The 25,366-nt window shown below is 48.4% G+C and overlaps 1 protein-coding gene across 3 annotated transcripts in view; it reads right to left on the bottom strand.

Moving 5' to 3' along the window:
• ZNF185 (zinc finger protein 185 with LIM domain) overlaps positions 1–25,366 on the bottom strand; it is an 84,498-nt gene that overhangs the window by 10,751 nt on the left and 48,381 nt on the right. The window contains exons 15-20 of one of the 3 annotated variants that reach the window (XM_066248798.1): positions 22,229–22,324; positions 21,199–21,288; positions 15,426–15,623; positions 7,373–7,570; positions 4,565–4,675; positions 3,188–3,268 (exon numbers count right to left, since the gene is read on the bottom strand). In XM_066248798.1, the coding sequence (XP_066104895.1) occupies positions 3,188–3,268; positions 4,565–4,675; positions 7,373–7,570; positions 15,426–15,623; positions 21,199–21,288; positions 22,229–22,324 (774 nt within the window). The remainder of the gene's footprint in view (positions 1–3,187; positions 3,269–4,564; positions 4,676–7,372; positions 7,571–15,425; positions 15,624–21,198; positions 21,289–22,228; positions 22,325–25,366) is intronic. The other 2 variants (XM_066248800.1, XM_066248799.1) reach the window with 2 other exon arrangements.

Below are 25,366 nucleotides of genomic sequence, written 5' to 3'. Positions count from 1 at the left end.
CTTTCTCATATGTGCCTTGACTGGGGGGGCTATAGCAGAGGAAGTGACCCCTTGCTCAAGCCAGCCACCTTGGGATCATGTCTGTAATCCCATGCTCAAGCCAGCGACCCCGCACTCAGGCTATTGAGCCCATGCTCAAACTGGATGAACCCGTGTGCATGCTGATGACTGTGAGGTTTTGAACCTGGGTCCTCTGCATCCCAGTCTGATGCTCTATCCACTGTGCCACCAGGCCTGACTAGAATTCTTGAAGCTGTGTACATCATGAGGACCATGGTTTCACTGACCAGTGGGAAAGGAGCAGGGTTTTTCTCCTCACATATGTGTCTGGGCTGTAATGTGACAGTCACTACTCACAGCACAAACTAGATACTAGAGATGAGAACAAAGAAACAAGAAAACATTCTGACATAATACCTATGCTTGGGTTATAGGGTGGGATTAGAAGTGAGATTTTTTCCATCATTTTTCAATAATATGACTTTTGTAATAAAAACTAATAATGATTGGAAAAAAAAACAACTATTGCCAGGCAATGGCGACCAAGTACAAACCCTGAAGTGTGCTTTAATGAAGCTGCCATTCTCATAGGAGCTATATGATGATCCCCTGAGGTAGTAAGGAAAACCGACTCAGAGGTTAAGCGACCTGCCTAAGGTTACCCCCAAAGGAAAGAGTGAGCTAGAATTTCAGCCCAGGCTCTGATTTCTTCTGAGCATTAAACTTATCTCTAAGCCTCCTGAGGCCAAAGGGGAAAACACACTGGACTACACAATTTTCACTATCCAATAAAGAAAATCTACTGATTTGTCAATAAGATGTAATACAGGGGTCCCCAAACTTTTTACACAGGGGGCCAGTTCACTGTCCCTCAGACCATTGGAGGGCCGGACTATAAAAAAAACTATGAACAAATCCCTAGCCACACTGCACATATCTTATTTTAAAGTAAAAAAACAAAACGGGAACAAATACAATATTTAAAATAAAGAACAAGTAAATTTAAATCAACAAACTGACCAGTATTTCAGTGGGAACTATGCTCCTCTCACCGACCACCAATGAAAGAGGTGCCCCTTCCGGAAGTGCGGCAGGGGCCAGATAAATGGCCTCAGGGGGCTGCATGCGGCCCGTGGGCCGTAGTTTGGGGACCCCTGATGTAATATTTTGACTGAATGTTAAACTCAGTTCTAAAATAAATGTAATTGTCAGAGTGTAAAAAACTAATTTAACAGAATATTGGGACTGGAAGAAGAAAAACCAGAAGGTGGACAAAGTTCAGTCAAATAACACTTATAGAGGCAAATGCGAGATGGCAAGGATAGCTCCCTGGGGGTGCTGGAGGTTAGTTCTACTCTTGAAACCTGTGTGAACTAAGGTATAAAGACAGCAAATAGATCAGTGGTGGCCAGGGGCTATGACTGGTTGTGTGGAGAGCTGCTAATGGGTACGTGGTCTCCTCTTGGGGTGATGAAAATGTTTATGGGAACTGGACAGTGGTTAATGGTTTCACAACTGCGAATGTACTAAAAGCCACTGAACTGTAGACCTTAAAGAGTGAATTTTATGGTATGTAAATTATATCTCAATTAAGCTGGTGAGAAAAACCACCCTGAGTTACAGATGAAGCAACTGAGGCTCAGAAAGGTTGAGTTATTTTGTCGAAAATAATCTAGCCAATGGGGGCCAAGGTGTGGCTTGAACATGACCTCCATGCCCATGTTCATCATTTCACAGTACCAGTGAAAACTGGTCCATAATCCCCAGAGGCTCAAACCTGAAAAAAGGCCAGGATGCTTCTCTCTATTACTAAAACCCTCACCCTAGGCCCTGGCCGGTTGGCTCAGCAGTAGAGTGTCGGCCTGGCGTGCGGGGGACCCGGGTTCTATTCCCGGCCAGGGCACATAGGAGAAGCGCCCGTTTGCTTCTCCACGCCCCCTCCTTCCTCTCTGTCTCTCTCTTCCCCTCCCGCAGCCAAGGCTCCATTGGAGCACAGATGGCCCGGGCATTGGGGATGGCTCCTTGGCCTCTGCCCCAGGCGCTAGAGTGGCTCTGGTCGCGGCAGAGCGACGCCCCGGAGGAGCAGAGCATCGCCCCCTGGTGGGCGTGCCGGGTGAATCCCGGTCGGGCGCATGCGGGAGTCTGTCTGACTGTCTCTCCCCATTTCCAGCTTCAGAAATTAATTAATTAATTAAAAAAAAAAAAACCTCACCCTAGCAGTGGGATGGTGTGTCATAAAAAACTTCTGTGCCCTGGCCAGTTGACTCAGCGATAGAGCGTCAGCCTGGGCTTGATTCCCGGCCAGGGCACACAGGAGAAGCGCCCATCTGCTTCTCCAACGTTCTCCCTCTCCTTCCTCTCTATCACTCTCTTCCCCTCCCGCAGCCAAGGCTCCACTGGAGCAAAGTTGACCCAGGCACTGAGGATGGCTCCATGGTCTTTGCCTCAGGTTCTAGAATGGCTCCAGTTTCAATGGAGCAATGCCCCAGATGGGCAGAGCATCGCCCCCTAGTGGGCATGCAGGGTGGATCCCTGTCAGGTGCATGAGGGAGTCTGTCTCTCTGCCTCCCCTCTTCTCACTTCAGAAAAAGAAAAAACATTCTGAGGGGATGCAGTCTCAGTGTGGGCTGTTATTGATTGATGTGGTATGGAGGAACCCTTCCATATAGCTTCAGGAAGCAAGCAAAGGAAGAACTGTTGAGTGAAAAGTTACGCATATATCATGACCTGCAGTCAAATGTGTTTTCAAATGAGGAAAGTTGGCATACTGGAAAAAGAATGGGAGCTGAAGAGAGGAGCCTTGTGTTCTGGAACAAGATTAAATTAAGTAGATGGTGTCTAAGGGTCCCACCACTTCTGCAAAGAATGATGCTCTCGCTACTTCACAAAAGAAAGCTAGTAGTCTATCTAGAAACAAAGACAAGCAGAAAGGGATAGCACTAGACGTGAGGCATAGAGTGAATTAACGATAAAGATGGAACACAAAGGCATCAAGTTGGGTAGAACAACTGGAAATGCATAAATTGTGTCCATAGGCAATTACATCATATACCCATTCAATAAATGATTACACAGAAGTTACTCTGGGCAAGGTCCTAGATGAGGTACTTGGGATGCAGCAATGAGGATGGTACAGGGCCGCACAGGAGGAGGCCATGACATGAAAGATTCAGGAATTTGCTCTTACCTGCTGTAGCATGAAGACACCAGCTTTCTGGAAGATACCTCACTAGCATTCATGTACTCCTTCACAAAGAGAATCCCTTTGCTGTAGAACAAACATAGCAGAACACAAAGAGGCATACTGAAAGATTCCAGGGGATGAGGCTTGGCACAAAGGAGGGATCCAGGGCTAGGAGGACCCCAGGCTGATTTGAAGGAAGCTAAGGAGATAATGGGAAGGCCTGGGGGCAGACGTGCTGGGCAAAAAAAGTGGCAAATGGGAGCCGCTGGACTGCTGAGCCCAGTGGGAACTCAGGCTAAAATCAAAGCCTGCAAGTTCAACTTGCTTTGTATGGATGTGAGAGCTTGAGAAAGAGAGTCCCGGCCTGACCTGTGGTGGCGCAGTGGATAAAGCATCCACCTGGAATGCTGAGGTCGCCGGTTCAAAACCCTGGGCTTCCCTGGTCAAGGCACATATGGGAGTTGATGCTTCCTGCTTTTCCCCCTGTTCTCTCCCTATCTCTCCCTCTCTCTCTCTCCCCTCTCTCTCTAATATAAATGAATAAATAAAATCTAAAAAAGTAAATAAATAAAAAATTTAAAAAAAAAAGAAAGAGGGTCCCTGCAGCCAGTGGCAATGTTGTCCTCCTTCCCACAGATCACAACACTGTCGGAGGCAGGCCCCCACCAACTTCAGTGCAGTGGCCTTTCCATCCTGCCTTACTGACTGTATTTTCTTCCCCTTCTACTGGGCCCAGGAGAGCCTCCAGGCCTCAGCCCCAGACTGCCGGGCCTCTCCACTCTGTGAGTCTCCACCAGCAACCCAACCTGTCCCTTCATAGATCTCCAGAGGCCCAGAAGTCACCTCATCTTGGCCAGGCTTGCTGACATCGTAAACAAGATCTGCCTCATGCTGGGCTCACCATGGTCCCAAGTTAGCCCCGTTTCTGTGCCTGATGTCAGCAGAGGCCCCTCTGACCCAACTCTCACACACAAACCTCACTAAGCCTCCCTACGTGTTCCCTTCCTACACTTGAAGACTGTAGGTGAGACCAAGAATGCATGTGAGGTAGTAGGTGTGTGTCTCTCCTTACAGTGGGTAATATGAAGGAGAGAAACATATGACCTGGCCTCAGTGGGCTTTCTTTGACCTTTTGGCAATGTTACCCAAGAGCTATTTGCAAGGTCCTATGGATGGTGGAGCCCTAGGAAATACCATCTCAGCTTATCATTGGAATAGGGACTCAGGGGGCACTATGTGGACCCTTAACAAATAGGCTGCTTAGAGTTGGGGGAGGCACTAGAGCTAATTTCAGGGAAGTGACATGAGACAAAAACCTAGTCCTTTAGTTCCAGGGAGGAAACAGCCCAGAGAACAAAGTCCCAAGTTGTTCCTTCTTACCTGGCTGAGCTGGAGTCCAATTCGCTTGGGGAGGCTGGGATGTAAACATGAGGCTGCTCAGGGGCAGCACTGACTGTAACAGTGACCACGCAGCTCGAGGGGTTTCTCACCCTGAAAGAAGTAGAGGATGGGATGAGTGTGTCCATACTGAAAGCTGACATCAAACAGGGATTTTGAACCCTAATCCCCAGACTGTCACTTCAAAGAGTTTTTTTAAAGCACTGATGATTTTGATATAAACCTTGCAAATCACTGAACTTTTGCCCTTCAAGACTCTTGAGGTCAAGAGGTGGTACCGTTCATTTTACAAATGAGAAAACCTCAGCTAGGTGACCCAGGTCACACTGCGAGTCAGTGGTAAAACCCCACTCTTGCAGTACAGTATCCACCCAGAACTCCCCACTGCAGCCAAGAGCCTTGGCCTATGATTTACTTGATTAGAGCACATCCTTGGGATTACTGGGGACTTGACAGACACAGCCCAGTTCACCCTTTCACTGGATGGGACAGCCCTTTTTTAGAATCAACTTCCCCCGCCCCCATCATCCAGTGACCTCTCTGGAGAACAAAATGCTGAGGGAGAGCGAGAGAAATGAATTTAAGCATCACCAAAGAAGAGGCTTGGATGCAGTTTATTCTGGAAGGCACCACCCATGAGCAGAGGCATGAAACTGACAAATATAATGATTTTTCTGAATCTCCATCTTTTGGTTGCAACATACAGCCCCTGGCCTGGAATCCGACCTCCTAGCCAGCTCACAAAGCCTTTCTCTGGCCAGAGACTTATTTATTCTCACGTTGCCTGCTCCCAGGTCACCAGTCCCATACTAAAGCTGCCACATCTGCCCACTGCAACTCAGGGCATCCTGTCTGGCCCCACCACTGACACCCCTGCCCCATCTGTGCCATCCATATCATACCTGCCCACTCTCCAGCTGCCTAAGGCTAGCTCTGTGGCGCACACTTCCCTGGCTGATTTTGGTTTCCCTACAATATGCTGCTGCTCAGATGCTCTGGACATAGTCTGCTTCCACCTAGCCTAGGCTCTGTGGTGTCATTCCCTTGCCAGAGGATCCAGTGCCCAAGACCTCAATTAGTTTCAGAGTAAGTAAAGCTTCATCTTTTCAAATGGTGTCACATGTTCCTGAAGCTCTAGCCATACTGGATGACCTTTCCCGTATCTTTGAACTTAACACGACCTTCTCTTCCAGGAAGCCCTTCTGAAGTACCTGCTGTCTCAGCACAGGCCTCAAGGTGCCCGTTCACTTTATGCATATTTCTACGTCACCCTATGACACAGGAATTCAGCATGGAAACGGAAGGAAGTGGACTGGCTGAGAGGGGAAGCCCCACAGGAACCTGGAAAAACAGATGGCAGATAAAATACAAAGCCAGAGAGTAAGAAGAGACCTGCCTACAAGAGAAGGAAACAGCATCCTCTTCTGATTGAACATTAAGTGGCGTCCTCTGATTCACACCCTGTATAGCAGTCAAGGGGACAGGGAACAAGATAAACAATAATTCCATAGGGATCCCTCCAGCACTGCAATATGAGCAATGGGAAACTCCAATGGCAGGGCTCTCTACCCCTCATCTTGCCTCCTTCCTGTAGCCTCCTCCCCCTAGCCTGCAAGGTCCAGCCCTGGCCCCACCCACCTGGTCTCCTATCCCTTCTTCACTTTACTTATTATCCTTCAGTTACCTTCTTTCAGTCCCTTCTTCCTGATTCCTTTTCTTTCATAATCTCTGTGCATGTTGTTTTCTCTATCCATGTTTCATCTTCCCAGGTTCGTTCTTAGGCTGGCTCTTCCTTCCGTGTTAGGTCTCAATTGAACTGTCCCTCAATCAGCAGAAAAGCTTTCCCAGACCATCCTAGCTACAACACGCCTGCCCTGGCCCCTCTTAATCAGACCACTCAGTTTCCTTCTTATTAGAGCTAATCACAAAGAGAGGCAAAATATATATCACAGAGATTAGCAGTACAGCCTCTTGGCTCTGGCTGTCTGGGGTCTAACCCCTGTTAGGCCACTGCATGGCTGGATGAGAGTTGGCAAGCTATTTAAGCTCCCTCTGCCTTAGTTTCTCATCTGTAGAACAGAGATAATAGTACCCTCCCACAGGGTTGCTGTGAGAATTGAGTATGCATAAAGCATGAGAACAATGCTTTCACGTTCTCAGCACACTGTAAATGCTAACAGTTATCACTATGGTGTTATTTCTATTGTATTTATTCATTGGTACACTGTCTGCTCCCTAAGGGCAGGTGGGCAGGCCCCTGGCTATCTTGTTTAATGTGTATATGGCCACCGCCTACAACTGGCTCACATGAGACTATTCCTAAACTCATGGCCACTTTAGAAAAAAGTATCCCTGGCGAGCAAAGGGAGAATCCAGATGCTGCCATGCAAGGCCAAACTGGTAATGGTTGCAGTGAAGACTTCATTGAACTTCCCTTTAATCTCTGGCAGGGAGTCCCATCCTTTCCAGCCATACCTTCTGCCTCCACGAACGACGAAGGCACCCTATATCCCTCTTCCAGCCCAGTTCTTCATTGCCCAAATGGCTTTCAGACCACATGGTTCTCTGTGCCAGACTTGGTCTAACAGATGTGATGCTGCAGCTCCAAACTGAAGCCTATGTAGATCTACTCCTAGATGCTTGTTGCTGGTCAGCTTCCCACTGGCTTTTAACCAGTCAAACCGGCAGAAGGTAACTGGCACGCTCAGTGTGTCAGGGTTTGTTCTGGGGTGGAGACCCTGACAGAACCCTGGCTGTAGGAACAGGAGCCCAGCACAGTATAGCTCTTACCTGCTGGCCTGGCTCTCAAATTCCATGAGCTTCTGGGGTCTTCTGGGGCTGCTCTGCCGCTCCGGTGTGCTGGGGTCTTCAGGCTGCTGGGTGAGCGCAGCTGGGTCTTCCCGACCACTTCTCAGGGCTCCAGGCTTCTCCTGCCAGGCCTCTCCCAGCTTGGTGACTACATTCTTCTTCTCAAAACCAGCCAAGGAGCTGAGGAAGAATGAGTGCACTTATGGAGTGAGTGTTGTGGGACTAGTCCTTGCTCACCCACTGCAAGCTGATGTCGCCTCCTGTGGGCATAGCAACTCTTCTCCCAGAGGATGGGGAAAAGAGGAGCCCAGCACTGCCCCCATAATGGGAAGCAGTCTGTCTCTTTTTTAGGGGGACCTCAATACTGCTACTTACTTCCCACAGACAAAGGGGGCATCCGCAAGAACATCTGAAGACTTCAATGAGCTTTTAAAAGACAAAAGTCGGCCCTGGCCGGTTGGCTCAGTGGTAGAGCGTCGGCCTGGCGTGGAGAGGTCCCGGGTTCGATTCCCGGGCAGGGCACACAGGAGAAGCGCCCATCTGCTTCTCCACCCCTCCCCCTCTCCTTCCTCTCTGTCTCTCTCTTCCCCTCCTGCAGCCGAAGCTCCATTGGAGCAGAGATGGCCCGGGCGCTGGGGATGGCTCCTTGGCCTCTGCCCCAGGCACTAGAGTAGCTCTGGTCACGGCAGAGTGACGCCCGGAGGGGCAGAGCATCGCCCCTGGTGGGCCTGCCGGGTGGATCCCGGTCGGGCGCATGCGGGAGTCTGTCTGATTGTCTCTCCCCGTTTCCAGCTTCAGAAAAATACAAAAAAAAAAAACCTGTAGAAAAGACAAAAGTCTTCTCCTAGCTGGGAACAATGGTATTCCTCTCCCTCTACTCCCACTGTGACCACCCTGTCTCTAAGTCTTTCTTTTTGTTTTTTTTTTTTTTGGTATTTTCCCGAAGCTGGAAACGGGGAGAGACAGTCAGACAGACTCCCGCATGCGCCCGACGGGGATCCACCCGGCAGGCCCACCAGGGGGCGACGCTCTGCCCACCAGAGGGCGATGCTCTGCCCCTCCGGGCGTCACTCTGCCGCGACCAGAGCCACTCTAGCGCCTGGGGCAGAGGCCAAGGAGCCATCCCCAGCGCCCGGGCCATCTTTGCTCCAATGGAGCCTCGGCTGTGGGAGGGGAAGAGAGAGACAGAGAGGAAGGAGGGGGGGTGGAGAAGCAAATGGGCGCTTCTCCTGTGTGCCCTGGCCGGGAATCGAACCCGGGTCCCCCGCACGCCAGGCCAACGCTCTACCACTGAGCCAACCTGCCAGGGCCCCTGTCTCTAAGTCTTCACCGTTTCAATCCAACTGTACTAACTAAAAAGTCCCAAGCTGTATTTTCTTCCTGTGTCCTGGTGCTCAGACCAGTGTATACAGCCAGGCCCGGCAGGGGTCACCCAGCTCTCTGGGAAGCAGCTTCTTCTCCAGGCAGGAAGGTAGGATGGAGAAGGAACAGGACTGTCTCACATGCCAGAGAGTCTCAAAAGGGCTTGTGACCCCATAATAAGAGAGGGAAGGCCATACAAACAGAAGAGGTCCCAGACACCCAGAGATAATACGGCTAAGCCCATCTGAGATCCTCATTCGCCACCTGGCAGCTGGTGTGGTCAAAGCTGCAGAATAAGCCCTGCCAAAGACCATCTCGCCCAGGGCAGCCATTTTCTTTATTGATGGTGGCATTTTTTGGCACCCAAAGCAGTCTTATCTTAGGGCTGCAAGAAATGGTGTGCAGGCACACACACGTGCGCCACGAGGCACATAGAGGGCTGGTGTATGTATTGTGATCGTTTGGTTTTGCCGCTAGGACTTCTTGTCTCCTTTTTTTTTTTTTTTTTGTATTTTTCTGAAGCTGGAAACGGGGAGAGACAGTCAGACAGACTCCCGCATGCGCCCAACCGGGATCCACCCAGCACGCCCACCAGGGGGCGATGCTCTGCCCCTCCGGGGTGTCGCCCTGCCCACTCCAGCGCCTGGGGCAGAGGCCAAGGAGCCATCCCCAGCGCCTGGGCCATCTTTGCTCCAATGGAGCCTCGTTGGGGGAGGGGAAGAGAGAGACAGAGAGGAAGGAGGGGGGGGGCGGAGAAGCAAATGGGCGCCTCTCCCATGTGCCCTGCCCCGCACGCCAGGCCGACGCTCTACCGCCGAGCCAACCGGCCAGGGCCTTCTTGTCTCCTTTATGTGAAGTAGTTACTGCTGTTATTATGGGGCAATAGCATTTTCATGCCCCCCCCCACTTTTTTTGCAGACGAAAAATCTGAGGTGAGGATCCCTTTGCAGCTCATAAATGGCAGTCAGGATGGAACTTCAACCTGCTCCCCTTGGCTCAATCTGATCATGTACCTTCCTCTAGATTTCCTATCTCTAAGTCTGGGGATCAGAGGTGGGATGGAGGCAGTAGCTAGGGCTCATCGCTTAAACATCCTGTTTAAAACAAACCAAAGTCTTTTTCAAGTTCAGCCACCCTCCCTCCACCTCTGTTGCTTCTTTTCCCCCAACAGCCAAAGTTCTTGAAAGAGCCGTCAGCACTCCATCTTTTCACTTTTTCATTCTCTTATCACTGTCAACTTTCCACGTAAACTACTATGGCTTCCCAAAGTCCCAAACTATTGGCACCGAAGGGTCCCTACATCCCTGTGTCCAGACCTACCTATAGGTACCCTTTAAGAAGCCCTTAGCCTCGGCCCTGGCCAGTTGGCTCAGTGGTAGAGTGTCGGCCTGGCGTGCAGGAGTCCCGGGTTTGATTCCCGGCCAGGGCACACAGGAGAAGCGGCCCATATGCTTCTCCACCCCTCCCCCTCTCCTTCCTCTCTGTCTCTCTCTTCCCCTCCCGCAGCCAAAGCTCCATTGGAGCAAAGATGGCCCGGGCGCTGGGGATGGCTCCTTGGCCTCTGCCCCAGGCACTAGAGTGGCTCTGGTCTCAGCAGAGCGACCCCCCGGAGGGGCAGAGCATCGCCCCCCTGGTGGGCATGCCGGGTGGATCCCAGTCGGGCACATGTGGGAGTCTGTCTGACTGCCTCCCCGTTTCCAGCTTCAGAAAAATACAGAAAAGAAAAAAAAAAAAAAGAAGCCAGGATCTCAGAAACCTCCGAATCAACCATCTGAAGCTGAGAAAAAACCCAACTGGAAACTATCTGGATATTTTATACAGGTAGATGGGCTTTGGAGAAACCCTGACTAATATTTGCTTTCTTGATTCCTCACCTCAAAATTAGTTTACAGTTTCCATAAGATTTACATATCAGGGCAAAAAAAAAAAAAATTCTTAAAAGCCTCCTCTACAAATACTAGCAGGAAGTTTTACTCTTCATACTCAGCAAGTAACTTCAACTTGTCCCATCTGTCGAAAACACAATTCTGATAAAAATAAAAAACAAGGCAAAGAGGGGAACCAATTCTTATATAAACCACTGCATTTTGTATTTCTATGTTTATACCTGACTCATGGCTGGAGATTTAGAATTAAAGCCATAAGAAATCCATTAGTTTCTGCCAGTGTGTTTATGTACTGTATTCCCCATGTATAAGACGCACACTTTTTTGGAAAACTTTGAGGTTTGAAAACTGGGTGCATTTTATACAGTGGTTGTAGATCTTTTTTACTTGCATTTCCCACTTTTTCACACTTGTTTTTGCGCTCATTTGTTGAAGACAGTGATTTGTCATCAGACACAGATGAGAACAAGCTAATGGATGGGAGCTTTTGACAGTGATGAGGAGTTGTATGAATTTTATGACGAATAAAACTTGAGTTCAATAACTTTATGTAATACATTTTTTTTCTAAATTCGGGCCCCAAAATTAAGGTGTGTCTTATACATGGGAGTGACTTATACATGGGGAAATATGGTATCTAGGTATGTTACATAGTGTAATATTTTCTTGACTCTGGATAGTATTACCAAATTAACTTAAAATCCCTTATGCTTTATTTCAATTGACTTAGAGATAAATAAGCACTTATATTACTTAAATATTCCTAAACCTCTCATAAATTAAAGAAACAATTTCTAATACTTTGAATATTAAAAATAAAGCATTCTTATAAAAACTAGCCCAAATGTTTTTAAAAATTCAAGTTCAAAGAATTTAGGTAAATCTTTGCTGAACAAGAGTAGTTTAATATTGTTAGTTTAATTAAAAACAAACAAACAGCTATGTCTTGTGAGTTTTAACATTATAGCTAACACAAGCATACATTTTTATTCTACTTGGGTGTATTCTTCCTAAACAAAAAACAGGTTTACTGGTGAATAAGCTAGTATGATATCTACCAGATGTTTCACATTATAAAAATATAAATTTGCTTTTAACCAAACTGAGTCATTATTCTGAAAACTTTATTTCAACGCTAATTATGTTTTATCAGCTTTAAGACAAGATCCAAGATCTTTTTGGTAATTTAAAATCTTAGACTTGTTAAATTAATTAATAACTATTTATGAAATATCTATATCATTTTTAAGTAAGATAAAACACTGAAATATTAGCTACTAAGTCTAATTTTAAGTTTACATACTTTTTGCTTATTTATTGTAGCAGAGAGGGGTTGTATTTGGATTTGTTAATAAATGAGTTCATTTTTCCCACACTGAAAAAATCCTACAAAAAGCAGAAACTATAAATTTTTATGGGATATATATTCATAAGCTTTACTAGTCTGCTACAAAATGCTGTATATGACAGACAGTTCAAAATGATCTATCTCCTAATTTTCTCTGTAAGATAGAAGTTGCTAATAGTTAAATTAGTATGTATAAATGAGACTACTAAAAATAATAATGGCAAAGGGGAATGTTAGAGTTAAATTAGCCCCTATAAAACTCAAATTTCCTTCATAAAATATATATTTTTTTGTATTTTTCTGAAACTGGAAACGGGGAGAGACAGTCAGACAGACTCCCGCATGCGCCCGACCAGGATCCACCCCGCACACTCACCAGGGGCGACGCTCTGCCCACCAGGGGGAGATGCTCTGCCCCTCCGGGGCATTAGCGCCTGGGGCAGAGGCCAAGGAGCCATCCCCAGCGCCCAGGCCATCTTTGCTCCAATGGAGCCTTGGCTGCGGGAGGGGAAGAGAGAGACAGAGAAGAAGGAGGGGGGAGGGTGGAGAAGCAAATGGGCGCTTCTCCTATGTTCCCTGGCCGGGAATCGAACCCGGGTCCCCCGCACGCCAGGCCGACGCTCTACCGCTGAGCCAACCGGCCAGGGCCCCATTAGGGGAGTTTAAATCACAACAGTTGTTTGTAAAAGCCTAGTCACAAACTCAGGTCCCAGCTATTTCTGGGAGACTGATTTCTTGCCTGTCTTGAAATTTTATCAAGGGCACCAAGCCTGTGCTACATCAAAGAACTTGTGTCTCTGTGGCAAGATTTCCCCTGCTCCTGCTCATCATCAAGTCAGTGATCAAGGCCACAAACCCCTGATATGATAATCTGAGTATGTCCAGGTATAAGTGACCCCAGTAACTTTGGTCTGGGCCCCTATAGGGCCTGGGGCTAAGGATCGGCAAAGGAACCAAGGACAAATTGGATATTCTTACGTAAGAAAACCTTTTATTTAATAGGAGAACCTGGCTCTAAGAAAATGCTTGCAACAACCCCTGTATCTGATGCTTACTCCCACAGTTCCCTGCTTCCACCCTGCCCAGTTCCAGTCCCTTCCTCTCACTGTCGCCATAGAGATAACTAAAGCATAAATCTGGCTATATCATTCCCCTGCTTAAAAGTTTTCTGGCTCTGTAGGTAGAAATATAAAATGGTATAGCTGCCACAGAAAACAGTATAGTGGCTCCTCCACAAACAAACATACAAACATACAATTACCATATGATCCAGCAATCCCACTTCTGGGTATACACCCAAAAGAACTAAAAGCAGGATCTTAAAGGGATATCTGGTACATCCATCATTACTGCAGTACTATTAATAGCCAAAAGGTGAAAGCAACCCAAGTGTCTATTGACATCTGAATGGATAAAGAAAATGCGGCGCCTGAGCAGTGGTGGCGCAGTGGATTGAGCGCTGGCCTGGGCTGCTGTGGCTTTATTGACTTCTGGCTGAGCAGAAGTCTTCTAACTGGTCCTCTGACTCATACTGTTGTACACCATCTGGCCTGATCCTATACACTGTAGCTGGAAAAAATCTTCTTACAAATCAAGTCCGTCACCTTGCTCTCCTGAAAGTTGTCAGTGGCCTCTGGGGCATCAGAAGGCGAGTCACACTCCTTAGCCTAGGGTCACACTCCTTAGCCTAGGAGCAGGCGCCTGCTCAGCTCTCCCTCTCAGCACATCCCACCAAGCCACCAATTAACCCTTCCTTCACCCCAGCCATCTGTTTCTGTATTCCTTCTCAGCATGCCCATCTGGCAAAAATCTTCTATCTCCAACCTCATGCCATCTGTGAAGAAAGCCTCTCTTGACACTGCCCCATCCACCCAAAAAGAAATCCACTTCACCTTCATCTACAGGTTGTACTTTTTGCATCCCCTCTTGCTAAGAGGAACACTAAATGATGTAGGAAGCCATATGAAATGGCAGCAAATCCAAAGTTGTTTTCTCAGTAACTTTGGTCTGGGCTCATACAGGGCCTGGGGCTAAGGATCGGCAAAGGAACCAAAGACGAGTTAGATATTCTTTTTTTTTTTTTTTTTTTTTTTCTGAAGCTGGAAACGGGGAGAGACAGACAGACTCCCGCATGCGCCCGCCCGACCGGGATCCACCCGGCACGCCCACCAGGGGCGAAGCTCTGCCCACCAGGGGGCGATGCTCTGCCCCTCCGGGGCGTCGCTCTGCCGCGACCAGAGCCACTCTAGTGCCTGGGGCAGAGGCCAAGGAGCCATCCCCAGCGCCCGGGCCATCTTTGCTCCAATGGAGCCTTGGCTGCGGGAGGGGAAGAGAGAGACAGAGAGGAAGGAGGGGGTGGGGGTGGAGAAGCAAATGGGTGCTTCTCCTGTGTGCCCTGGCCGGGAATCGAACCCGGGTCCCCCGCACGCCGGGCCGACGCTCTACCGCTGAGCCAATTGGCCAGGGCCGAGTTAGATATTCTTAAGTAAGAATACCTTTTATTTAATAGGAGAAACTGGCTCTAAAAATAGCCTCCTATCTAAATATGGAATCTCTACAGTATAAGAACCCCAGTACCATAAAGATTGACGAACATTTTTATTTTATCTCCACAAGAGAAGTCACAAGGACCACATCCTGTATCCTGGGGTAGTAAGAGTCTTGGCTCTCCCCTTCCAGCATTTCTGTCTTGTGTGATAAACTGTGCTTGGATGTGTGGAAATAGTAACGGATTCCAGTTGCTCTCTCTGAAATTTCCAAGAAATACAAGCTCACTGCATCTTAATCTGTAAGCATGTTTGTCAACTGGATAGGGCATGAAGTGTAGGGATCAGCATTTCAAATGTTGTCAGGAGAGCCTTGGTTTCAACACTTCAACCCATACCACATGGTCACCTCCAGTCACAGTCACACATGCCCTCTCTCACTCATGCACACTGACACACCAACACACTGCCAATCCTAATCCCACTGTCACCTGCAATGCCACTGTCACCCTCTCTATGCCCGCTTACTCATGCTTTCTCACCCTGACCTTCTCTCTTGCTGTTTTGCCCTGTTGCTTTCTCTCACTCACCGGGCCCCATCAACATACAAATAGCCTTCATCTACTTGGGATACCCAACCTACACTTCATGTATCCTCTGGGAGACCTCTTTCCTGCTCCACATTTCAGGAATTAGCCAGCACTTATCTCTGGGGACAAACACCTGTTCACACAAGAGGCTTCATCCCAGCTTCATGCACCACAGGAAACCCCTTGACACTGTTCTATGCCCAGGGAGTCACCTCTCTAATCCCACATGAGGCAGGAGCACCTGGTGTGTGATGTGACAGGCACTGTCATGAATGTGGGGTGAAAGCAGGCCCCATCTGGGCCATGGAGCCTGAAAAAGTTCCAGCTTGGGCAGGCAGGAACTCAGCACAGTATAGCTCTTACCTGCTGGCCTGGCTCTCAAATTCCATGAGCTGCTGGGGTCTTCTGGGGCTGCTCTGCCGCTCCGGTGTGCTGGGGTCTTCAGGCTGCTGGGTGAGTGCAGCTGGGTCTTCCCGGCCACTTCTCAGGGCTCCAGGCTTCTCCTGCCAGGCCTCTCCCAGCTTGGTGACTACATTCTTCTTCTCAAAACCAGCCAAGGAGCTGAGGAAGAATGAGTGCACTTATGGAGTGAGTGTTGTGGGACTAGTCCTTGCTCACCCACTGCAAGCTGATGTCGCCTCCTGTGGGCATAGCAGCTCCTCTCCCAGAGGATGGGGAAGAGAAGAGCCCAGCACTGCCCCCATATTGGGAAGCAGTCTGTCTCCTCTTCAGGAGGACCCCAGCATGGCTACTGCCTTCCCACCGACAAAGGCCATTCTCCGCATGTACTAGGTGAAACCAGAGCCTTTGATGCTTTTTCCACTCCTGAATTCAGAGGAGGGAGTGGCTTCTCGGCTGTCCCAGGCATTGAGCTCTTCAGGGGGTCTTTCCTGGCCTCACATGACACCAACACTTGCACACCTCTCCCATCACTATCTCCCATCCTGAAGTGTTGCCAAGGGCATTGTTCTCTCTGCTGGTGCCTCTTCTAGAAGTTCTACCCTATGTGATGGTGCTGCTGTTTGGTGGCCTGAGGTCATATGCCTACTAGGCCAGAGGCAAAGACTGAGTCAGATTATTGAGAGTAGGCACCCAGCATTCCATAAAGTGAAAACCAAGTTCACTATAACCTTGATTCGTGCTCATTCTGAACTCAAACCTCCCCAGAACAGCAGCCTGCCTTCAATTGATGGTGGGGCTACCTGAGGACAAGACCACACCACCAGCTATCTCCAGCCCTGGTACTCTTTATTTATGAAAGTTAATCTTGTAGTAGGCAGGCTCCCTGCCTTCAAGTTGGAAGAACAAGGGAGCAGTGACCATAGCTTTTGGAGAGTATGACCTGAAAGCAATGTAATCCTTCAGCCTCAGGTGCAGGGAACCAAAGTTGTTCACAATGAATAAATGTGCTTAAAGTTTACCTGTTCTTCAGGCAGAAAGAACATCAACTTGAAACACACAGATTGCAATATAATACAGAGGAAAACAGCTTATGTTTTTGTTTTTGTTTTTTACAGAGACAGAGAGTCAGAGAGAGGGATAGATAGGGACAGACAGACAGGAACAGAGAGAGATGGGAAGCATCAGTTTTTTGTTGTGACACCTTAGTTGTTCATTGATTGCTTTCTCATATGTGCCTTGACCGCGGGCCTTCAGCAGACTGAGTAACCCCTTGCTCGAGCCAGTGACCTTGGTTTCAAGCTGGTGATCTTTGCTCAAATCAGCTGAGCCTGCGCTGAAGCTGGCGACCTCGGGGTCTTGAACCTGGGTCCTCTACATCCCAGTCCAATGCTCTATCCACTGCACCTCTGCCTGGTCAGGCAACAGCTTATGTTTTTGATGTAAAGCCTAATAAAAGTTTAGTGGGGAGAATACAAACTACTCTATTAAGTGAGATCAAGCCAATAAATCTGCTAAAGGGGAGCAGAGACCAGCTCTTCAAGTGTCCTTGAATAGTTATGGTGGAAGGAGGTGTTCCTTGGGTTGCCTTATTAAGTTTTTATAAATTTTGTTCCAGGAAATGCTTTACACATACAAACTTACTTAACCCTCACTCACAACAACCCTGCGTGATAGGAACTATTATTACATCCTTTCTAAAAGAAATTGAAACACAGAGCTGATGATGTACCCAGGACACAGAAAGAGTGACAAAGCTTAAATTTAATACCAAGCATAGGAGTCCATGCTCCTAATCACTGCACCATACCACCTCTTCCTGTACGTGTGATGAAGCAAACCCAAGTTAGAGTAGGGCAGAATTCCTCAAGTTTGACAAGTTCAACTGTCCTGCATAATCTCCCCGCTCACCCCCATCATCCTTTCTCACCCAACACTTGGTAACTAAGCCTGTCCTTACGGATCCTCAGAACCCAGAGCAGGTAGGTCCGTCCTAAGGTTCCTTGTAGAAGAGTGGTCCGGCTGCCCTCCCTACATGTCACAGCCCCTGCCACTGGACAGCTCTGAAGACCAGGGTTCAGTGTCCAGCAACGACTGACTCCAGGGTACTCTGCCAAACAGGTTTGGGTCACAGAAGCTCCTTTCAGCTCCTCTCGGGCACCCCATCACCTCCTCTCTTCTGCCTCCGCAAGTACTGCGGTGGTAGGAGGGGCTTCAATTCCAAAGACACTGGGATACCAGGTTCAACAGGGCTGAGAAAGGACAGCAGGAGCCCTGGGTGGCCCCTCCCACCTGTGATCCTCGCGCGCCATCTAGCGGCTGGCGTGGGAACGACCGCAACAGAAGCGCCAAGGAAGCTGCTATCACCCAGGTCGGCCATTTCGTTTTGTGGATGGTCGCGCTTCCCCATATGCACTGCGACCAGAGCTTGTGGCTGCAGGAAATGGAGGCCCCCACGGGCGCATATGCCGAGCGCAAGCGCGCGCACGCACGCAGCCACACACTGGCACATACACGCATGTCAAACGCAGGCGCACAACAAACGCAGCTGCGTGCATTTGCCCAGGCACGGCGCACGCACGCACGCTGAGCTTGGCGCACATACGGATTACTAGCACAGGTGCGCGCGCATGCCCAATGGAGGCACATGAGTTGCCCAGACCCCCGCCCCCCCCGCCCCGGAAGATTCCTGATTTATCTCTGAGTCCACCCGTTTTTCTTCCTCATCCAGAATCTCCTGGCTTCCCACAGAGATTTTGAAAGCTCTAGAACAGGATTTGTCACCTTCGCTACTGTTGATATTTTGTACTGGTAAACTGTGGTGGGGGCTGCCCTGTGGTGTAGTAGCGTCCTCCTCCAAGCTACTCATGCATGCCCCCGCCCCTCCCAACCACGCCAAAGACAGACACACATACACACACCGGGCCTAGATGCACGGATGCATGCCAAACGCAGGCACATGCAGGCACGCCCCCCCCCCACGTATGCATCACACACACACACACACACACATACACACACACACACGTATGCATGCCCCGCTCAAGGCGTACACACGCACAAGTACACACAGAAAGGTCCCATCCCAGACTAGATGCAAACGCGCACAGGCATACATTTGCACTCGTTGCCCAGACACCCCCCCCCCCCGAAGATTCCTGATTTATCTCTGAGTCCACCCGTTTTTCTTCCTCATCCAGAATCTCCTGGCTTCCCACAGAGATTTTGAAAGCTCTAGAACAGGATTTGTCAACTTCGCTACTGTTGATATTTTGTACTGGTTAACTGTGGTGGGGGCTGCCCTGTGGTGTAGTAGCATCCTCCTCCAAGCTATGAGAATCAATAGTATCTCCAGACATTGCCAAGTGACCCGAAGTGGGTGAGGAGGTAGGAGATGCCCCTAGTTCAGAACCGCTACCCTATAGCAGTGGTTCTCAACTTAGACTGGACATGAGAATAAACTGGAAGCTTTTAAAAAGACATTGATGATGAAGCCCTACCCCAGAACAATTAACTCGAATCTCTGCCTAGAGTTCAGGAAGGTTTTTGATTTTTAAAAAGACTTCCCGAGGGAGTCTCAAGTGCAGCCAGAGTTGTGAAACACTGTGTTCAAGAAAGTGGGTATTGATTTTGCAATCTTGTACACATTCGAGAAAAGTAGTCCTCAGCCTGGGCTCTAGAGTTAGCAGATCTGGGCTTTATTCCTAGTTCTGATTCTCACAGGAGCCTTGTGTTTCCTCCACTGTTAAATTGCATGAGAAGGCCCTGGCCGGTTGGCTCAGCGGTATAGCGTCGGCCTAGCGTGTGGAGGACCCGGGTTCGATTCCCGGCCAGGGCACACAGGAGAAGCACCCATTTGCTTCTCCACCCCTCCGCCGTGCTTTCCCTCTCTGTCTCTCTCTTCCCCTCCCGCAGCCAAGGCTCCACTGGAGCAAAGATGGCCCGGGTGCTGGGGATGGCTCTGTGGCCTCTGCCCCAGGCGCTGGAGTGGCTCTGGTCGCAACATGGCGACGCCCAGGATGGGCAGAGCATCGCCCCCTGGTGGGCAGAGCATCGCCCCTGGTGGGCGTGCCGGGTGGATCCCCGTCGGGCGCATGCGGGAGTCTGTCTGACTGTCTCTCCCTGTTTCCAGCTTCGGAAAAATGAATTAAAAAAAAAAATTGCATGAGAAGCCAAATCCTTAACCAGGTTTGGGAAATAGTGAGATCATGCATACAGAATGCTTTACATGTTAACCAGCTAAGAATTACTGGTTCTGGGCCTTGAAAATAGGGTTCAAAGAACAGATTTCATAAACTAGCTTTTTAAAGTTTTTTCCTGAGTTTTTTTTTTAAGAGTCTCTTACATTGGGACTCAGCTCTGCCTTTTGTAAGTCCTTGGACAAATCACAAACTTTCTGTGCCTCTGTTTCCCCATCTTACCCATTTCACAGGATTGCTGAGAAGATTATAAAGCAACTAGCAGAACACACTATGGGTATCAGTTATTGTTTTCACTCTATTGTCAGTGCAATTTGAAACAAAAATGTCACATAATAGGGTCTCATACCTTAGAGATCACTTGACTACCCCACCCTCCAGCATCCAAGTTTCAGTGGAGGTCACAGATGTAAAGAAGTAACTGAATATGGTGTGAAAATGCAAAAAAAAAAAAAAAAAAAAAGGCACTCACCTTTTAAACACCTAAATTAGACCATCTTCCTCTTTAATTTAAACTTGAAATAAAATCCAACCTCCTTATCATAGCCTTCCGAGGCCCTGCTCCATCAATGGTCCCCCTCACTGGTGAGGCTCCCATTACTCTATGCTCTGGAACATGCTGGGCATGTTCCCACTGCAGAGTTTTTAGGTTTGTGTTTCCTTATGCAGCTCTTTAATCCTCGTGCTTCTCAGAGTTAATTCCTTCTCCTTATAGGAGCTCACCTTAGTCACATCCATTTAAGCAATTCCCTCTTCATTGTCATCACTCTATCTCAGCATCCTGACTATGATTTTTCAGAGCACTACTCTTCCCAGGAGGCACAGAGCCTTGGGTTCAAAGCCTTTGTTATTCATTCTAATTAGGTACAAATCTTGCACAAATTGTGTGGAGGACTGTATGAGACACTGTGAGCAGAGGGCAGTGCACAAACCATGTGCCCCAAAGTTAAGTAACTTGTGATCTTTAACAATGTCTGGTATTAAAGACCAGTCAGCCCAGGCCTACCTCAATATCACCCTAAAAGGACCTTCAAAGTTAGTCACACTCAGCTACATACAGTACTCAGGATACACCAGATTGATTGGAGTCCTTTGTATATACTGTTCCCTTTGCTCAGAAGACTCCTATTCACCTTTCAAGATTTATCTGAAAAGCCACCTTCTCCATGAAGCCATCAAAACTAATCCCCCTCCCCCTGCTCCAGCATGATATGTTGTTCCTGTCTGTACAGGCTTTGCCCTTATCAGCCATGTCTGATTTATCTGTGTGCTTCAGCCTCCAGCACAGGGAAGTTGCTGACTGAGAGTGGGTGACTTCCTGATTATGGAAGACTTCATGACTAAAGGCACAATGTAGTGGAACGCTCTGTGGACCCAGAGGCAGAGGCCAGATTGTTTTAACTGGGGCTTTGGCCCTTGCCATGTGCTTTGGGCCAGCTCACAGGCCTCACTGCTCTCTCCTTTCCAGCCAAAGGTAATGCAAACCTGAGTTGCCTTTCTCCACCACAGAAGCTCAGCACTATTGGCTGATGACTTACCCCTTCAAGTTTGCTTCCATGTCTTCCAGGTCTGCTGGACTGTCACTTTTCCTCTCAGCTGGTACAGCAGAGGCTAAAGTGGCACCGAAGCTGAGGAGGGAAGCACACAGGCACACTGAGGCCTCACACCCAAAGGAGACTGGGGGCCCAGGCCTTCCCCTTCCCAGCAGCCTTCTCTCAGGAAAGGGGGGGGCCTATATCTGTCAATAAAGGCTCGCTTAGCAACCCTGCCATTAGTATGGCACAGATGCCACTGTGAGTGATAACATCTTGTGAGCCCTGGGTGTGGCCTTAGCACCTGAGTTCAAGAAAAAACACTACCCCTAATCAACATAAGGGTTCCGGAGGAAGTCTCCTGATTTTAGATTCCAGTGTCCTTGTCTGACCTATACCTCTTGGAAATCCAGAAAGATTGTCCCTTATTAAATGTTCCACACACCCACAGCAAAACGGCTGCTCCCACTGGTGGACTGGTAGATGAAATAGGGCAGCAGGCTGTAGCCTGGGAATGTACAGCCTCTTCCCATCATATCTTCATGTCCCTGGAGCCGTATGCCCTCCTCAGCGGCCTCTATGTGCTCCCTGGGATTGCTCCCCCTGGCTCCTGCATGCTGGGCCACGCTGCAGTTCCTATAGGAAAGGTTCCCTGAGACATCCTAGCTGGGTCTCTTCTCAAGCTTTGCCTCCTGGCAAAGTGTCCTAGATGGGGCCGACGGCCCTGGGCACCTTCAGCCTTCAGTGGCAAACCCCAGCTTTTTTTCTGCCACTTCAACTTGGGTCCCTATGAGTAGATGCTGGGCTGTCCCCTGACATATCATTTGTCCTCCCTCCCTCACTGCCCCTGGTACATATGTTGAGCTTCAGGTTGGGGAGCCTCCCAACCTTCCGTCTCCTATGGTGATTACCTGATGGGAAGGTGGCATGGAGCTGACAAAATGTGAGGGGTATTCTGGGGCACTGGAGCTGAAGCTGGAACCCTGAAAGCTGTATCTGGCATTGGGAATGGTCACCAGAGTCACCCCACCCTTACCTGATGGCTGCTGGTCCAGGCTTGCAAGGATGAGAGTTGGCACCATGCACATCCTCATCATCTAGGAGAGGGGTGAAGCCAGCAGCGCAGCACATCCTGTGGAAGGAGGCCAAGCTTAGTCTGAGTTCAGGACTTTATATCTGTATGTCTATTCCTTCCTGAGAGGGTGGCTTCTGACCTTGACAGATGATGGGAACAGATGAGCTGCTCAAACAGATGCTCAGATCACAAACTCATATCTCATAGTTGCCTGACACAGGGCAGTGTTGCCTGTTAGTTAAAGTCCATGATCCCTGGAAGCACACTGCCCAAATTCAAATCACAAGTTTGCTATCTCCCAGCTGTGTGACCTTGGACACATCACCTGAACTCTTTGGATCTTGGTTTTATCATCAGTGAAATGGGGATGATAATTGTGTCTGCCTCATACGTTTTCTGAAAAGAATAAATGAGTTAATAAATGTCAAGTACTTAGAATAATGCCTGGGCCCTAGCATGTGCTAACTTGTTCCTGTTATTAATACTGAATGCTGTAGCCATTTACAATCCATATGTATTCATAAACTTGATACAGAATGAATGGGTACTTTCCCTGCTTTTCCAGGAGTAGGCCACATTCTCCATCTCTCAGGCAGGCTGACTCACAGCATGCTAAGCAGTCACAGCCCATAGGGCATTTTATCACCTGTGCAAGCCTGTACCCATCATTTACATAGCACACTCACTAAGAATTTCTGGTGTTTGTTCCTAAACCCATTCACACCAGTTGTATTTGCAACCATAATCACTAAATTAAGTAAACTCATGAAAATTAATGGAGGTCCCAGCCGGTTGACTCAGTGGTAGAGCATCGGCCTGGCATCTGGATGTCCCAGGTTCAATTCCGGTCAGGGTACACAGGAGAAGTGACCATCTGCTTCTCCACTCCTTCCCCTCTTCCTTCTCTCTCTCTCTTCCCCTCATGCAACCATGGCTTGGTTAGAGCAAGTTGGCTCTGTGCACTGAGGATGACTCCATGAACTCGCCTCAGGTGCTAAAGTAGCTTGGTTGCCAAGCAACGGAGCAACGGCCTTAGATTGGGCAGAGCATTGCCCCCTAGAGAGCTTGCTGGGTGGATCCTGGTCGGGGCACATGCAGGAGTCTCTCTCTTTGCCTCCTCGTTTCTCACTTAAGAAAAAAGGAAAGAAAATTAATGGAAGAGGGGGTTGCTTCTTCCACAAGAAACAACCTTTTCTTTGGAAGACAGTAAAAGAAAGTTTCTTAAAAATCATTATCAAAAGCAGTATAGGTAAGACAACATAAAAGACTGGATTAAAAATCATTGAAATCTAGATAATTCTTCAGCTTATTTTGCAAGTTAATTTGAGGTTTGGCTTCATTTTATTTTTTTTTTGTATTTTTTTTTTCTGAAGCTGGAAACTGGGAGGCAGTCAGACAGACTCCCACATGCGCCCGACTGGGATCCACCCGGCACGCCCCCCAGGGGGCAATGCTCTACCCATCAGGGGCATTGCTCTGTCGCAACCAGAGCCACTCTAGCGCCTGGGGCAGAGGCCAAGGAGCCATCCCTAGCGCCCAGGCCATCTTTTGCTCCAGTGGAGCCTCGGCTGCGGGAGGGGAAGAGAGAGAGAGGAAGGAGAGGGGGAGGGGTGGAGAAGCAGATGGGCGCCTCTCCTGTGTGCCCTGGCCGGGAATGGAACCCAGGACTTCTGCACGCCAGGCCAATGCTCTACCACTGAGCCAACCGGCCAGGGCCAGGTTTGGCTTCATTTTAAAGAAACTGAAGGCAGAAAGCAAAAATTCATTTTGTGAAGGTATGTAAGCAAGAAGGATGATCTGGATGAATATTCAAAAAGGAAGCAGCCAGAGACCTGAAGATGACAGCGGAGTAGGCAGATGCACAGACTCCCAGCTCACACCACCGAACTGGATTATAAACTAATTTATGAACAATCAGCGTGAAAAACCAAATCTGGACTACAAGAACAGCTTTCAAAAATCAAGGAGCAAAGAAGAAGCCACAACAAACCTGGTAGGGAGCGCCTGAATCTCCCCTGCTTACAGGAACAGGGGGGTGGTGGTGAGGCTGGGCTCTCAATTCCAAGGATAAAGAACAGTAAATATTGCTCACAGCCACTTACCTGGCGACCAGGGAACAAGGAGTGTTGAAAGGGCCCGCTTGTCTTCCAAAAAGAAAGGAGAAAGAGAGAGACGGATGGTGAGGGGGAGAGGAATATAGGTGATGACATAAAAAGCTGACTAATTCAGTGCTAGAGGCGGCCATAACTGGGGGAAGGGCTGATCCTTCCACAAAGCAAAATACAAAAGTACTTCCAGGTCACAGAGATACAGACATCTCTCCAGCTCCAATCAGCGCAACAAGACACAGCTGAAAACAAGAAGTGGGGAGGAGGGACGGTAACTCAGGTCTCCTTGGAGATCTGAGATACACCTCCCGCTACTGAAGCTGAAAAAGCAACCTGCCCCCAGAGAGATTAACTGGCAGAAGAGGATTTCAAAGCCTCAGGTCACACCCACCACATTCCTGGATACAGTTTCAAATAAGCCCCCTGCTGAGATCAGCAAACAAGACAATCACCTGTTAAGAAAACAAACAAGCCTCAGCAATCTTGAAAAGGAAGAAAAAAGCAGGAGGTATTGCACTTCCAGATATCAAGTTATATTATAAGGCCATTGTACTCAAAACAGCATGGTACTGGCATAAGAACAGGCACATAGATCAATGGAACAGAACAGAGAACCCAGAAATAAACCCACAGCTCTATGGACAACTGATATTTGACAAAGGAGGTAAGAACATACAATGGAGTAAAGACAGCCTCTTCAACAAATGGTGTTGGGAAAACTGGACAGCTACCTGCAAAAAAATGAAACTAGACCACCAACTTATACCACTCACAAAAATAAACTCAAAATGGATAAAAGACTTGAATGTAAGCCATGAAACCATAAGCATCTTAGAAGAAAACATAGGCAGTAAGGTCTCTGACATCTCTCGCAGCAATATATTTGCTGATTTGTCTCCACAGGCAAGTGAAATAAAAGACAGGATAAACAAATAGGACTTTATCAAACTAAAAAGCTTCTGCACAGCTAAAGACAATAAGAACAGAATAA

This window comes from Saccopteryx bilineata, chromosome X, assembly GCF_036850765.1.
Source record: "Saccopteryx bilineata isolate mSacBil1 chromosome X, mSacBil1_pri_phased_curated, whole genome shotgun sequence".
NCBI classification, from domain to species: domain Eukaryota; kingdom Metazoa; phylum Chordata; class Mammalia; order Chiroptera; family Emballonuridae; genus Saccopteryx; species Saccopteryx bilineata.
This window is presented reverse-complemented; position numbering and strand designations above follow the sequence as displayed.